Here is a 14,815-nt window from a genome sequence, read left to right on the forward strand (position 1 = left end):
CTTAAAGGAGTTGAGAAAGGAAATGGTTATATATTTATATATATATTATTTAATTCAATCCCGCTTACAAGCCTGAAGGAGACACTATCCCCATTTTACAGAGGAGAAAACTGAGGTGCAGTGCATTTAAACATCATGCCCAAGATCACACATCTAGTAACTGGTAGGGCTGGATCCACACCCATGTCTCATTCCAAACCTCATGCCTTCATCACTGACATCATAGTGTCTCCACAGCCTCAGTAGCTTTACAGTAATATATCCCCTAGGCTATTGCTAAAAAAAATGGTTCTCAGCTAGGTGTTTTGAGCAGGCCAGAATACAAAACTTACAGAGTACTGACATGGTTTTTGGAAAAAATCACTGGTGGCTAGACTTTCATAGGTAAATTTAGGATAAAGTGACTTGGCTGCTTTTGCCTTTCTCTCTTACAGACATGCATTGTTCTGGTTCAGCAGACATTTCTCGGAAGGAGGAGAGTGGCATCAGAAGCCCTGGCTTGGGTTTGGGTGCTGCTATTCAGTATTTGAGTGGCCTTGGATAAGTCATTGACCTCCTCAGGTTCTCTTTCCTCCTTGCAATGAGGATCATAAGTAACAGGATCAAAACTATCCTGCCTCACCCCAGGGTAGTTTAAGTGTCAAATGTGATGTGTGTAAGCTCTTGGAGAAATCCAGTGTCCCTGAGTTACTAGTAACATTGCTGGAGAAGCTCCCCTTCCTCGGCCCTGTGCCCAGGTAAGGGCGTGTGGCAGCTGGGCAGGATGGGCCTGGTGGCCCCATTGCAGTTCCTGTGCCTCTGGGAGTGTCCCCTAGACCGCCGCTGCCACCGCGCTCCTGGGAGTGTCGGGGCGCTGCCCGGTGCAGCCGCGGCAGCAGAGGCTGCGCGAAATCAATCTGAGATTCTGGGGCATCCTTTCCTCCTCAAGCTGAGAACGGATCCTCAAAAAATGACAAACATTCATCATAAACGCAACTTGTAAAAATCCCCAATACAGTCCGGTCCAATTGTCCCTTTGCTCCGTCCTAGGTGCTGACGCATTTACCTTGGAATTTTATCTGCCAGTTTAGAAATCTTTCGTTCTGGTCTGACTTAATTCTGGGGTCAATCTGTAGTTCTGGGAAGCCAGGAGAAAATAAAAATCTCAGTCTGAGTTGCCGTTTGAACATCCTTCACCAGATCCACGTTTAAAGCTGGTGTTCAGTAGCATTGCCTTCTATTTTCCTTAAAAAAATTAAAAAAATGCTTAAACCAATTTCCAACGCAGAAGATTGAACTCATCACCCGGGGTCGAGATCCGCGTGGCTCCCCGAGCGGGGACCTGCAGCTCCGTCGCCCCCGGCCCGCCGCCCCCATCACCCGGGCCCAGGTGGCAGCCGGCGCGGCCCCGGAGCCCCACCTGGCTCGGCCGGTGGCCGCCGCACAAAGAGCGGAGCAGGCGGCGGCCCGGCCGAGCCGCAGAAAGTAGTCCCGACCAAGCCGGCTCCAATGTTGTTCGACGTCGCTTCACGCCCTCCGCGGGGAGGACCGAAGCCGCCGGCCCGGGAAAGAATCCCATTGGAATGCGCCGCCGGGCGGCCTTTTGCCTCCAGGTCCCCTCCGCGCGCCCGGCAGGTCTCCCGGGGTCTAGAGGCGGAGGCCGTGCGCGCGCCCCCGCTACCTTTCCGACTGCGCAGGGGGCGGCGCCAGGGGAGGGGGTTCGGCCGCGCGCAGGAAGACCTTCGCCGGGATTCGTGGCGGCGGCGGCCGGTGCGTATCCCTGCGCCGCTGCGTGAGAGGAAGAGGCTGAATGAGGAACTGCGCGGGGGAAGCGGGGCGCCGGGGGAGGAGGCGGCGGGATGGAAGCAGGCGCAGGCGTCGCGCGAGCGCCGGCCAGAGCGGCGCGGTAGAGAGGGCGGCGGCGGCGCGCGCGGAGCCTTGACGTGCCCCTTTCTTTCTTCTCTCTCTGGAAAGCTGGAAGCATGAGCGTGCAGACCTGCCGCTGCGGCGGCCGCCCCGGCTCCTCGCCTCCGCCTCTTCTGGCCGCCCCTCGCCGGTGAGAGAAGAGGACGCGAGAAGGGAAGATGGGGGCCGTCCTGAGGAGCCTCCTGGCCTGCAGTTTCTGTGCGCTCCTGAGAGGTGGGAAGAGTGAGGGGGGGAACGGGAAAGTTGGTGGGGTTTGGGGGGGAGGTGGCCTTGTTTTGTGTGTGTCTGGGGGGAGGGGAGAGGGGAGGGAGAAGAAGGGGAGCAGGAGCGAGGAGAGGCCTGGTCATGGGGAAGGAGCGAGAAAGGGGCCCGGGAGCAGGGGCTGTGCGCTCTGTCTGGCCACAATGCAGACCCCTGCCTAGGTTTCCCGACCTTATCTGGGCAAGTGGGAGCCTCAGTCCGGGATGCTGCTCTTAGTGAACCCCCACAGCCCCGTGCTGTCGGAATGACTGAGGGTCTGTGTGTGTCTTTCTGCTTGGAGTCATCAGGGAGAAGGGGCTTTGTATATATTCTGGCTTTTAGAAAATTTGAGCCCAAGATGATTTAACGTTGGTCTCCTCTCCTCGAAGCCCCCACTTTTCTGTGACTCTTCCGTGAACTTTTAGAGCCCTCTTACTATTTTTCCAGGCCTTGTTACAGCTAATAATTGGCTTCCGTTGGGTATATAATGATCCTGGGTGAAGCACAGTTGGAAAGTGACTCGGAGGTTATAGGTCGAGCGATTCGGCACTGGGAATCTTCTGAGCTTCAGTTCATAATAAAATGGAAACGTTGCCCTTGTAATCCTTGGTGTTCAGGACTTGCCCCTATTTTCGGAGCATGCAAGTGTACAGTTGGCACCAACTAGGAAAGTCATCCTTGTGTGAAAAGGAGCCTGCCTTTGGGACCTAAGTTATCATTTGCTGCGCTCCCCAGGGGACTGCTTGGCATTTGGGTAAATAACCTAGGCTCGTCTAGATAATTTGCTCTAGAATCCCCTGCATTCGTTGGTCCTGTGATTTTTTAAATTGGCCTGCAAAGCTGTCACATATGCTGTGACTTTTATTTTGTGACAGTTCACTGGGTTTGACTGGCCCGAAAGATTTCAATAGCTCTTCTCAAACTTAGCAGTGTTGAAGGTGGTGATGAGTCTGGTGCTATTGAGCAGAGGAATTACAGTCCTGATTGATGCAATGGCTTGTGGCTTTGGTATTGTTAAAATTCTCACTTGTGTTCTGGTCATTCTTTTCAGGTATGAGACCTCTTGAGTCTGGAGATTTTTAGCTGTTCATTTAACAAGCTAAACTTTTGTTAAGCCTCCAAAACTTACTGAAGTTTAGAGAACACTATAGTAACTATCTTGTGATATGAATGAGCCAGGTGTGCCATTTCTGTGTGTATGTGTCTAAGTTGGATGAGTGTGAGTGACCTTTTTTTTTTTTAAGAAGAATTCTTTGCAGGATTATTATGTTTCCATGTCATATCTACTTACATTTAATAATTAGGACTCACTAAGCATATTCCAAACTGTTTCCACATGTAAACCCCAGAAAGATAATGCTCATTTAATTTTCTTGGCAGAGGATTTAATGTGGTTTTAGGTATCTGAGAAGTTTAATAAATATATGTTTATTTTAGTATCGTATACTCCCTGTTAAAAGGGGTTTTTGCCATAGCTGTGAGAAACAATTATATTTGAAATCACATATGTATATATTTTAAGACAAAGTTAATAATGTTAATAAATATGGGAGTCAGGTTACAGGGGAAATTTAAATCCATAACCCAGGATGCTTCTGGTTGCCCAGTTGTATTTCTTGGAGGGGAAGGGTGTGATGTAAATCCATTTGTTTAACACCAAGTTAGAGCCTATCGTTACTGGAGTTAAGAGAAGTTGCCCTCGAAGTAATATTTTGAAGTATAGTAGTATTATAATACCAAAGAGTTAGTGGTTTAAATTGCCTTATTTCCACTAGCAAAGTTTCCAGAAGTGGAGTTTTCATTTTAAATGTAGCATAATAATGGTAAAAGATGTCCTCTGAATTTAACAGTAATTTGACTGTGAGCGTACATGAACTGAAACTGTCTTTTGATGTGAAAGATTTTTATTGATAATTTAAGTTCTTTTTGTTCTTTGATAATGTCATCCTCTGTTATAATAGTGATATTAGTTAACCTTAGGCTCCAAGGAGAAAAATGTGATTAATTTGTTGCAGCAAGGTAGTTTTTCTTCACAGAAGAGTTGGAGCATTAACATTGGGAAGATGGAATGATGACAGAGTTGGGAGACCGTTTGTCCCATAGCCCTATTACATCAATAGCTAAAAGTCGGAATAATGCAGTCATCATCTAGGCTGCATTTTCACCCCTATGATTGGAGGTGTAATGCAAAGAATTGGAGATTTCATTTCTAAAATCTTGTGTTTAAACTCCACATTTCACTACTTTGTGTTTCTGGTCTAGTCAGTCAGTTTCTCTGTGCCTCAGTTTCTTTACCTGTAAAATGTAATATCAATCTAATTTGCAGGTTAACTGGGCGTATTGAATGAAAATGAATATGAAGTGACCTGCAAATGTTATTTCTTGTTAAGATTTTTGATTGTGGACATATCCTCAAATGCTGAGGATTTGATATTTAATTTGTGTAAGATTCATGAATTCTTAAAGGTAGAAGAGATATTGATCATTTTGGTCTAACCACTTTATTTGCAAGTGGTGAAGCTCAGATTCAGAGAGATTATAATGTAATCAATGTCCTACAGCTAATTAATGGTAGAGCAAGGATACATTGTTCATTCTTTCAGCAAATACATATGTATGGAATACTTATATGTCTGGCTCTAGTATATTGGTGGGCAAAATAGACATGGTTGCTGCTCTAATGTACCTTACAATCTAGGTTGTCATTTTTACCATTCTCTTAGTTGCATCCAGGTACTGATTAGAAAAGATGATATCTCTGATTTTCTAGAGGAAATATTTTTATAAGAATATATGTTTTGGAGTGTCATTAGTATGTATAATCTGTAAATACCATGTCCCAGCTTACTCTGAGGAGCCTTTTGTAGTTTTATAAAAGTTCTTTGCTACTTACCATTTTTTTTTGTCACTTGCTTTGGTGGGTGGTGGTAAATACTTTTAGGACAAGCCACTGTTGTTTGCCATCTTATATTTATATAAAAGTGACCCTTGGAAGTTCTTTTTAAAAAAAGTCATGTATGATGAAGTCTTAGGGAGATATAATGAATTTTGGAGTGGGAATCAGGAGAATTAGGTTCTAATTTTAAGTTCGCCATTAGCTAGCTGTGTGACCTTGGATAAGTCACTTAATCTCTGTAAACCTTAATATCTTCATTAGGATAATGAATCCTTATGGAGATTCATAATTCATATTTACACATTAAGGGCTCAGACATTCCCAGGTAGAAATGGGTTAACTTTGTTTAACCCACTATTTCTCAAACTTGACACTGAATTTTGTCATAAATTCTTTTAACATTCTGTTGAACCTTTGTTCCAAGCAACAGACTTAAGGGTACCTGGCCTTGGTAACTCTTCAAGCATTGGGTTGATTCATGTGAATTGATATTTGATGAGAGTTTCATATACAGTAGTTGAATCTCATACTTTCATCGCTACTTACTTAGGGTTTGCTCATCTGGCTAGGGAATAAATTTAGTTTTGAAATTTAAGGTTTAAGCTCATTTTTATAACCAGGCCTAAAAGTGATTTCCCGTGGTTTAGTTTTTCTTTTTATTTTTTCTTTTTATTTTTTTTTGCTTTAATGGGAGGTTTCTCCATTTGTTGAACTGAAATGCTGTTTTCATGTAGTTATACATGCTTTGGCCATCAGAAATGACTGTTGCCCAGTCGGGCATGGCTCAGTGGTTGAGCGTTGACCTAGGATCCAGGAGATTGGGGTTAGATTCCTGGTCAGGGCACATGCCCGGGTTGTGGGCTGCAACCGATCAGTGACTCTCTCATCATTGATGTTTCTCTCTCTCTCTCTTCCTCTCCCTGAAATCAATAAAGATATATTTAAAAAAGAAAAAAAGAAAAAAAAGAAATGACTGTCATTTTTAGAGTATCAAGAAAGATTCTGTGAGAGTATATAAATGGAAAATATTTTATGTGAACTTATAATTTGAACATATTGGAAAAACACCACCAGTAATGGTTCTGTTTAGGCCATGGGTAACCATGAGAAAATTTATTTTCATCATGGAAATTTTATTGCAAATTTATATTCAGAGAAGATTATAAAGGAGGGTACCATAGTAGAAAGGTATGGGTTTTGTTGACAAACCAAGTTCAAATCTTCTATCACTTTATGTAGCCTTGGACAAGTTACTTAGCTTTAGTTTCTTCTGTTAGATGGGAATACCTTACAACATTACTGTGGGAACTGATGAGATATTGTTTGTGAACAGATAGTACAGTGCATAGTTGATAGTAGATTTTGAATAATTAGTCGCTGTTATTAACATGGCTAAATTAAAAGAAATATTAATGCTCAGGAAAACATTTAAGTTCCAGATGCTGTTTTAGGTAGTCAATAATTTTAGTTTAGTGGTTTTTAACCTTTTTGAGTCCTCTGATATTTTCTCTTTTGTTTTATAGAAACAAGATGGCCACTATCTACAAAATATTTTACCTTAAAGGATTGCAACTTTAACATTGTTTTAGGTGATTATTATAAATAAGCTAGAGGAGAAACAGTTCAGTTGATTGTGGTACTTACTTACTTATTGAGTTAACAGTGGGCAAAATAATTTTATCAAAACATTCCTAATTGCCCAGCCAGTGTGGTTCAGCAGTTGAGCATCAACCTGTGATCCAGGAGATCGTGGTTCAATTCCTGGTCAGGGCACATGCCAGGTTGCAGCTTGATCCCCAACAGAGGGTGTGCAGAAGGCAGCCGATCAATGGCTCTCTCATCATTGATGTTTCTCTCTCCCTCTCCTTTCCTTTCTCTGAAATTCATAAAAAAATATGTATTTTTTAAAAAGATGACCAGATGCTGATATTTAAAAAACAAAAAACATTTCTAATTGAGAAATTTTATTGTATTTTTTGTTTGCAACAATTAAAATTATTCAGTTGATGAACTTCTCCCTGTAGGATGGGAAAATGCTATACTGTGTTTACCTGCATTGCATATTTCACCATTCTTTGTATCAGAGTCTTTATGTATGTTCTGTAAAATGAACCCATCTTAATGACTAGAACACTGCTCCATGTGAATAACTTTGAAATTTAGTCAAACACATGGACTGGGCAACGTAAGAACAGGATATTTGTCCTTGAAATTATTCATTTTAAATATGATTCATCATGAATACAAGGAAAACAGTGTTACTTCATATTATTAGGATATGCTTTTGTTTCTCGAGCTTGTGTTATCCTCACAAAAGGTGCAAGAAATTCAGATGTGGGACTGGAAAATATTAAAATGTGCCTGGGTTCTATTTGGTGAAAATTACTGGTACTTCAGTGCTGTGATCCTGTTGCTGTAATGTGACTTGATAATTCTTGTTTCTGTGATACCTTGCTTGGATGGGCCAGGAGATTGTTGATGTGAAGTTCAGTGATATTTTCAGGCAAAAAAAAAAATTAAGTGAATTTATCAGTTATTAATTGATACTAGGCCTAAAGTTATTGATTCAATTCTTGGTAAAAATATAAATGCAGAGGTGAATGTGGTCAGTAGTAGTCATATTTTTCAAGAAAATAGTCACTCAGATATTGGAAAACTGTGCCTTTATCAAATAATGTATGATTGACCAGGAGAATATTTACTCTAATGGCCTTGGTTAGTCATCACTTTATCACTCCTGGACCAAAGCCACATCAAGTAAAGGATTTAGGGATAGAAGTCTTCCTCATTTTTGGCCAGCTTTATGGGAGGTGTAATTTAAGTATGTCCATATATCAATTTAAAGATACTATATTTTGCAAGTCTGAGAAAGCTAACAGCTGAACTTCATTAGCATGAACTCTTAGCTACATATTATATGGTATTTATTTGTAATAGTTTCTTGATTTATGCCAGTGAAGACAACAGCCCTTTGTTAGACAAAAAGTGTTTCAAGAATAGATTTTTTTCCCTTCATATGCCACAATATACCAGAGCTTTGCACATACTAGGTATTCTAAATTTTATATTTAAAGCAATATAAAATGATGTGAATTTTCATGATATTTATAGTCTTATTTGGAGTTTCATTTTGTGTTGTGTCTCAGATAATTTATTAGACATGGTTAAATTATAAATTTATAATTACCATAAAGGTTTTTTAAAGCACAAATTAGGAAAATCTAATCATACTAATTAAAAATAAATCAGCATTTTTATAACATGTCAAATTTGAAAGGTGGATTATGTAATGTTTTTTGGTTTTAGGATATAACAATTGCATTGATAATATAATTAATGTGCTCAAGTACTTTTTTAACTATTTAAAAAAAGATATGATTCACATACCATAAAAGCTCATTTTAAAGTGTCCAGTTCAGTGGTTTTTAGTGTATATTCATAAGGTTGTACAACCATTGCCACTGTCTAATCCAGAACGTTTTCATCACCTCAAAAAGAAACCCTATGCCCCTTAGCAGTCACTTCCCATTTCCCCTTCCCCCCCAGTCTCTGGTAATCTCTGGTAATCTCTGGCTACCACTAATCTACTTTCTGTCTCTATGCATTTGCTTATTCTGAACATTTCATATAAATGGAATCATGCCATATGTGGCCTTTTGTATCTGGCTTCTTTCACTTAGCATAATGTTTTCAAGGTTCATCCATGTGGTAGCATGTATCAATACTTCATTCACTTTTATGGCTGAATAATATTCCATTGTATGCATATATGAAGTACTTTCGAATATGAGTATGGGTTTGATCATTGCAATTTTTATCTTGAGAAATTATTTCTGAAATCTGTTTTTGAAGGTACAGAAATAGACTTTTTTCTGTTCCTGTTTTTCTGCTGGAGAAGCACTCAGTAGTTCACTAGCATCATTTCTGTGTATTGATTTATGAATAGCCCTGTCCCAGTTAAACCTTTTTACCAAGTTCATATCTAGGACAGAAGGAATATTAGAAATTACCTGGCCCAACTTCTTCATTTTATAAATTAGAAAGATGAATGTCTAACCTAAGGCCAGATTGCTGGTCTGGACAGTAATTTTATATGCCATGTTTTTTTGTATGTACCTAATTTTACCTGGGCCTTGTGGTTTTGAAAATGATACCAATCACTTTTGATAGAGGAAAATAGTGTAATTTTGGAGTTTGCAAAGAGGTGGTTTATCATAGTACGGTTACATAAAAGCAGTTCTGGATTTAGATAAGGAGAGACTTTTATTCAAAAGGATTATTACAAAGGGAAAATGCTCTTACCGCTAGATCTGCAGGAATCTCAAAATCAAACACAAAAAAATTTCTTTTATAGAGAAGGGTAAGCAGGGCTAGCAGGAATTTTGTAGGCTTGTGGGCCAAGTGGGTGGGGGTGAGCAGATTGCAAGATCAGGGTAGTTTAACTGGAATTTTTTATTTTCTGCGGTCAGCTGATACTTGGAATGAACTGTTAAGGGAAAAAGTTCTATGTCTACTAGCTTAAACTTAGGCAAGCCAAAGTTTAGGGGATTTTGGTAGAGGAGAAAAGCCTGACTAAAGTTTGGTCAAGCCAAGTCAGTGGATAAGTAATGGGTAATTGTGAGCACTTGGTCGGTCTCCCTGTCGTTTAAAACAAACTTTGTCATTATTAGGAATATATTTTAGTCAGTGCAAGCTGCTATAACAAAAATAGTATAGATTGGGTGGCTTATAAAAGAACAGAAATTTATTTCTAATACCTGGAGGCAGGAAGTCCAAGGTCAGGGTGCCAGAATGGTCAGGCTCTGTGAGTATCCACTTCTGTGTTGCAGACTGCTGATCTCTGTATCCTCACAGAGTGGAGAGCAGAGAGAGGAAGCAAGCTCTTTCTTGACTCTTATAAGGGCACTAATCCCATTCACAAGGACTCCACCTTCATGACTTTATCTAATCGTAATTACCTCCCAAAGACCCCACCTCCTAGCCCTATCACATGAGGGGGCGGGGTTTCAACATACCAATTTTGTGGAGGTGGGGGGCACACAAACGTTTAGTCCACAAGGGAATAAAAGAGTCATTGCAAAGTTGGTCTCATTAGATTTGTCCTGATTATTTATGTAGGTTAGGCCTTTACGTTTGCTTTGCTGGAAGTTTTTATAAGGAATCTTGGGTAGGACTTTTAAAAGCCTATTGAGGCCAGAAAGCCAAGTTTAAGAATTCACCATTATGTTTCACTTGCAGTATCTATAGATTTGGGTGAATTCCTTAGGTTCTCAAAGTATCTTATGGTTCCTGGTCCTGCCCAGAAGTGACTTGCTTACTTCACCTGTAAGGCTGGGAGCTCTGTAAGCATTACAGGTGAAGTAAGAAAGGTCACTTCTTGCAAGGCATTTGTCCAGTTTCCCCATGAGTACTGTAAGTAAGCATTGGCTTCGTAAAGTCAGTCATAGCTCCTTAAAAGTGATCATATTTAATTAAATGAACACCACTTTTAAATGTGAGATTCCAGTCAAAGCCTTGGTTGCATAACCAGTGTTTCCCAATTAGGAGGACAGACTCTTCACTGAACCTGTACACATAACTATATTGGCATGAAAATATGAATACTCAATAAGAATCTTTGAATTATGGAGGTGCAGGCAGGGAGGAAAAGATAAATGTTTTATTTTCATTTACAAAAGCATAGTTTGCTTCAATTGTTAATAAGTTATAGATAGTTTAGGAGAAGAGACAGGAGTTCCTTATATCCAAAAAACAGGACACTAAAGCATCAGCAATATTTTAAACAAAACCCATAATCATCCTTCATCAGTTTAAGTTTATTCAGTCCTGTGTAATTCTTGTTCTGCTAGATCTTGGGTTAGCAGTCTCATGAATCCATCTGTTTCTCCACTAGCTTTTTGGAAATAATCTACTTAGTCCACTGATATAGTCTCTAAGTTATTTAAGTGATGCCATCAGAAGCTTGTGCCCAAGAATACCTGGTATAGTCATTTTTCAGTAGTCCTTTTTTTGTTGAAGACAAGCACTTTGGCCTATAACTCACGTGCAAGCACTTTCAGGGAATCATCAGAATAAACCAAAGTATCTGTAGTAGTGACAAAAGACTTAAAATGGTGTTGATTAACTTATTACTGATAATTTTAAAAGCGAAAGGTCTGATGAGAGTTTTTAGTAAAAAAATAATACAGTTGACAAGGAAGTTTGGTTTTTGTGACATACAAACCAAAATCAAGTCAATCCAAAGCAGTTTTAGGCAAACTATGATTAGTCTTGTTTTAAAGAAGAGTAAGTCTGAAGTAAGTCCTAAACATTTGTATGATAAAAGTCCATAAAGTAAGTGATGTGAACCCCCAGTTGAGAACCATTAGCTATCTACAATATATTGTGTTCAAATTACAGAAGTCAGATTGTGACCAAGTTGACATAAAAATATCATTAAAAATATAAAAAGTATAACTGAAATTACGACTTGTGATACTATATTGTTGTCTAATATTAGGCAAAGCAGCCCTGGGACTCCTGAGAAATAGAAACATATCATGGAAGTGAGAATATTGGTAAATTTCTAGGAACTACATAAAATTTCTGAAATAATCATATTAACATTTTACCCATACAGATTTAACCTAGGGGAGGGTAATCTCTTCTGATTTGACAATGCTTCCCGTGCAAATAAAAAAAAACAAACTAATTATTTTTAGCACCTCTCTTTTTAGTAGGTGAAAGAATAAATTCTTGTGAACCTCAAGGGACCATTGGATTTTGAAAAGACAGAGTGTCAAAAGTCAGGAGGTTTGAAATTTTTATTAAATAGGATCATGGGTCAGTGAGAAAAAATACATGGCTATCTGCTTAACCAAAGTCTCAAAAATCTTTATTAAAAGTTTACATAGGGAGGAACATTGTGGTGAAGAACCTTAGCTCTTTCAAAAGTGAGAAGACTTTATTTAAGTACAGTCATGCTCTGCTTAATGATGGAGATAAGGTCTGAGAAATGCGTCATTAGGCGATTTTGTTGTTGTGCGAGCATCATAGAGTGTACTTAACACAAACCTAAATGGTATAGCCCAGCAGTTTTCAAACAGTGTACCTCAAGAATTTTTTTTAATGTTTTCATTGGTTTTTTGTTTTTTTTAAGAAAGAGAGGAAGGGGATGGGGAGAGAATCTTCAGTGTGAGAGAGAAACATTGGCTGCTTCCCGATTGCACCCCGACCACTGGGGATTGAGCCCCCAACCTGGGCATGTGCCCTGAACAGAATTGAACCACGACGCTCACCCAACTGAGTCACACTGGCCAGGGCCTGCAAGAATTTTTAAAACTTACAATACCTTGACTATTTTAGTCAGAGGCACTGACCTCTTTTCTCTTAGATTGTCAAATAAATAAATGACAACAGCCAATACAACAATAGTCATCCAATATAAATGAATAAAAGTTATACCTCTTTTTAAAAATCAGATTGGCAAAAAAATAAATTTTTTGTTGTGTTGCAGACTTTGAGTAATTAGTTTATGTGTGCCATGAGATAAAAAAGGTTGAAAATCACTGGTATAGCCTATTGCTCCTAGCCTATAAACCTTATCTATACAGCATGTTACTGTACAAAACATGAGATTAAATGAAGTATAAGAAGAAATGATGCAATCAAGACACGTAAACATGTATGAGGCTGCTGCTGGTGTAACAGCGTACTGTTTTTGTAATAAGTATAGTCTAAAATAATGATAAAAAGTGGTTCGGTCCCGAGTTTTGGCACCAAAAAAAAGATAAATATAGTATAGTAAATACACCAGCCAGTGACAGTTATTTATCATCATCATGCAGTGTTATGTGTTGTACATAATTGTATGTGCTATACTTTTATATGAATAGCAGTGCAGTAGATTTGTTTATACCAGCATCACCACAAACATGTAAGTAATGCATTGTACCATAATGTTATGACGGCTGTGATATCACTAGGTAGTAGAAATTTTTCATCTCATTATAATCATATGGGACCACTTTCATACAGTCTGTTGTTGACCGAAACATTGTTATGTGGTGCATTACTGCAGTCAAGACATGATAAAGTCAACCTGAGGCACAGGAATTTCTGGTAATACAAAGAATCTTTGCCTTCTAGGGGGATTACTCAGAAGGCAGAGAAAAACCTTTTATAACCTTCATTAAGAGCAGAACAATAACCCAAGAAAATTTTGTCATTTTAATAGAAAACCAAATTTTAATTTTGCATCAGTTCAATATTTGATACTCAGTGCTTTTTGAAAATCTTACAAATAAGCTCATCAAATCCTAACTGGCTGTTACCACAACAAACAAAATTCCTTTTTCATGAACTCTGTAACTTTCTATATCCATTCAGGTTTTGCCCCACATTTTCCTCCTCATCCTGGAGGAATTAGTCATTTTTACTTTAGGACTGTTTTCTTTTTCCTTATTAAAAACACATCCTGTATACCTTGCATGCAGTGTTGTTCTTTTCTGTCACTATTTCTTCTAGTAGTCTCATTAACATGTAAGATTATAACTTCTTATTACAGTATCTACTATTTTCAGAGAAAACCATGAGGTGGGTGACTGTGAACTGTCTGTGATACTCCATTAGTAGACTGGTAGAGCTTCTGAATGTACATCTTACAACTTTCTATAGCCATATACTTCCTGATAGTACAACTTCTCGATGTAGCAAAAATGAGTATGTTCATTAATATACTCAATATATATAGCTTTTTGATACTATAAAAATAAGAAGCAAAAAACTTTTATGAAATTGGAATGCTTATGTTTCAGTTTCTATCCTACTTCGAAATGACCTAGGTATTTAATGAAGCATAAGTGTAAGGTTTTAAGTTACTAAAAGATTTTGGAAACTATCTTCAAGTTTACTTATTACAAAACATAATTACTTTTGAAATAAAGTTTGTCAGAATAATGATTCAGCTTGGCTAAATACAAATTGAGATGTAATGCTAGTTTATTCTAGTAAACCTGTAAAAGTTTGGGAAGAGCATATTGAAGTAGAATAAAAATATATGCTTATTATACTTAATGCTGATAACTCAAAAGACATAGCTGTTTTTATTAAACCAACAATATTGAACTAGTCTCATTTGCTGAAGATTTACTTAAATATATGTTAACTTGGATCTTAAAACATTTGGATTAGATTCTATAAAAATACTTTTGAAAGTGTAAGAACTTTAATTTCCTTAATTTCTGAAAATCCTAGGGATTTTTAATTTATATGAGGTCCCAGTTATCTTCAAGTATATCAGAATAGAACTCATTTAAGGGATTTTGTAATCTAAAGTTATAATTGGTATTACTGTCTGGAGGTAGGGAAATATTTTATATATATAACATACGTACACATAGCATATGAAAACATACAAATAGACACAGGTAGAGAGCTTATAGCTTCAATTTGAAATTTATAACTTACTGGTGGTTTATATAAAAGAGTTAGCTCTTGTCCTTTCTTTTACTTTTACTTTTTTTTTTTTTAAACCATAATTGTGTGGTTTTTTTCTTTTGTTTTTTTCATAATTGTGTTTCTTGCTCAGTCAATATGAGGGCTGCTGAATTGTCCTGATTAGTATTTGTGGAGGAGACCTTTAAGATTTCCTTTGCCCTGATGTGTAGTCTTAGGCAGGTTATGGACTGAATTTTGGGTGAGGGAACGAAAAAAAGACCAAGGGCTGTCTGGGTGTCTCTAAAGCTCATCTGAGTGGATAAAAGATTCAGCCTGTTTCCAATTAGTTTTTTTAGC

General features: G+C 38.5%; 1 protein-coding gene across 1 annotated transcript in view; it reads left to right on the top strand.

The window, feature by feature from the left end:
- The first annotated feature begins 1,843 nt into the window (after nt 1-1,843).
- Nucleotides 1,844-14,815, top strand: part of LRP6 (LDL receptor related protein 6) — a 125,886-nt gene continuing 112,914 nt past the window's right edge. Inside the window, exon 1 of the mRNA XM_016197462.2 lies at nt 1,844-2,118. Coding sequence (XP_016052948.1) covers nt 2,064-2,118 — 55 coding nt within the window. The 5' untranslated portion in view covers nt 1,844-2,063. The remainder of the gene's footprint in view (nt 2,119-14,815) is intronic.

This window comes from Miniopterus natalensis, chromosome 2 (genome assembly GCF_054644295.1).
Source record: "Miniopterus natalensis isolate mMinNat1 chromosome 2, mMinNat1.hap1, whole genome shotgun sequence".
NCBI lineage: Eukaryota > Metazoa > Chordata > Mammalia > Chiroptera > Miniopteridae > Miniopterus > Miniopterus natalensis.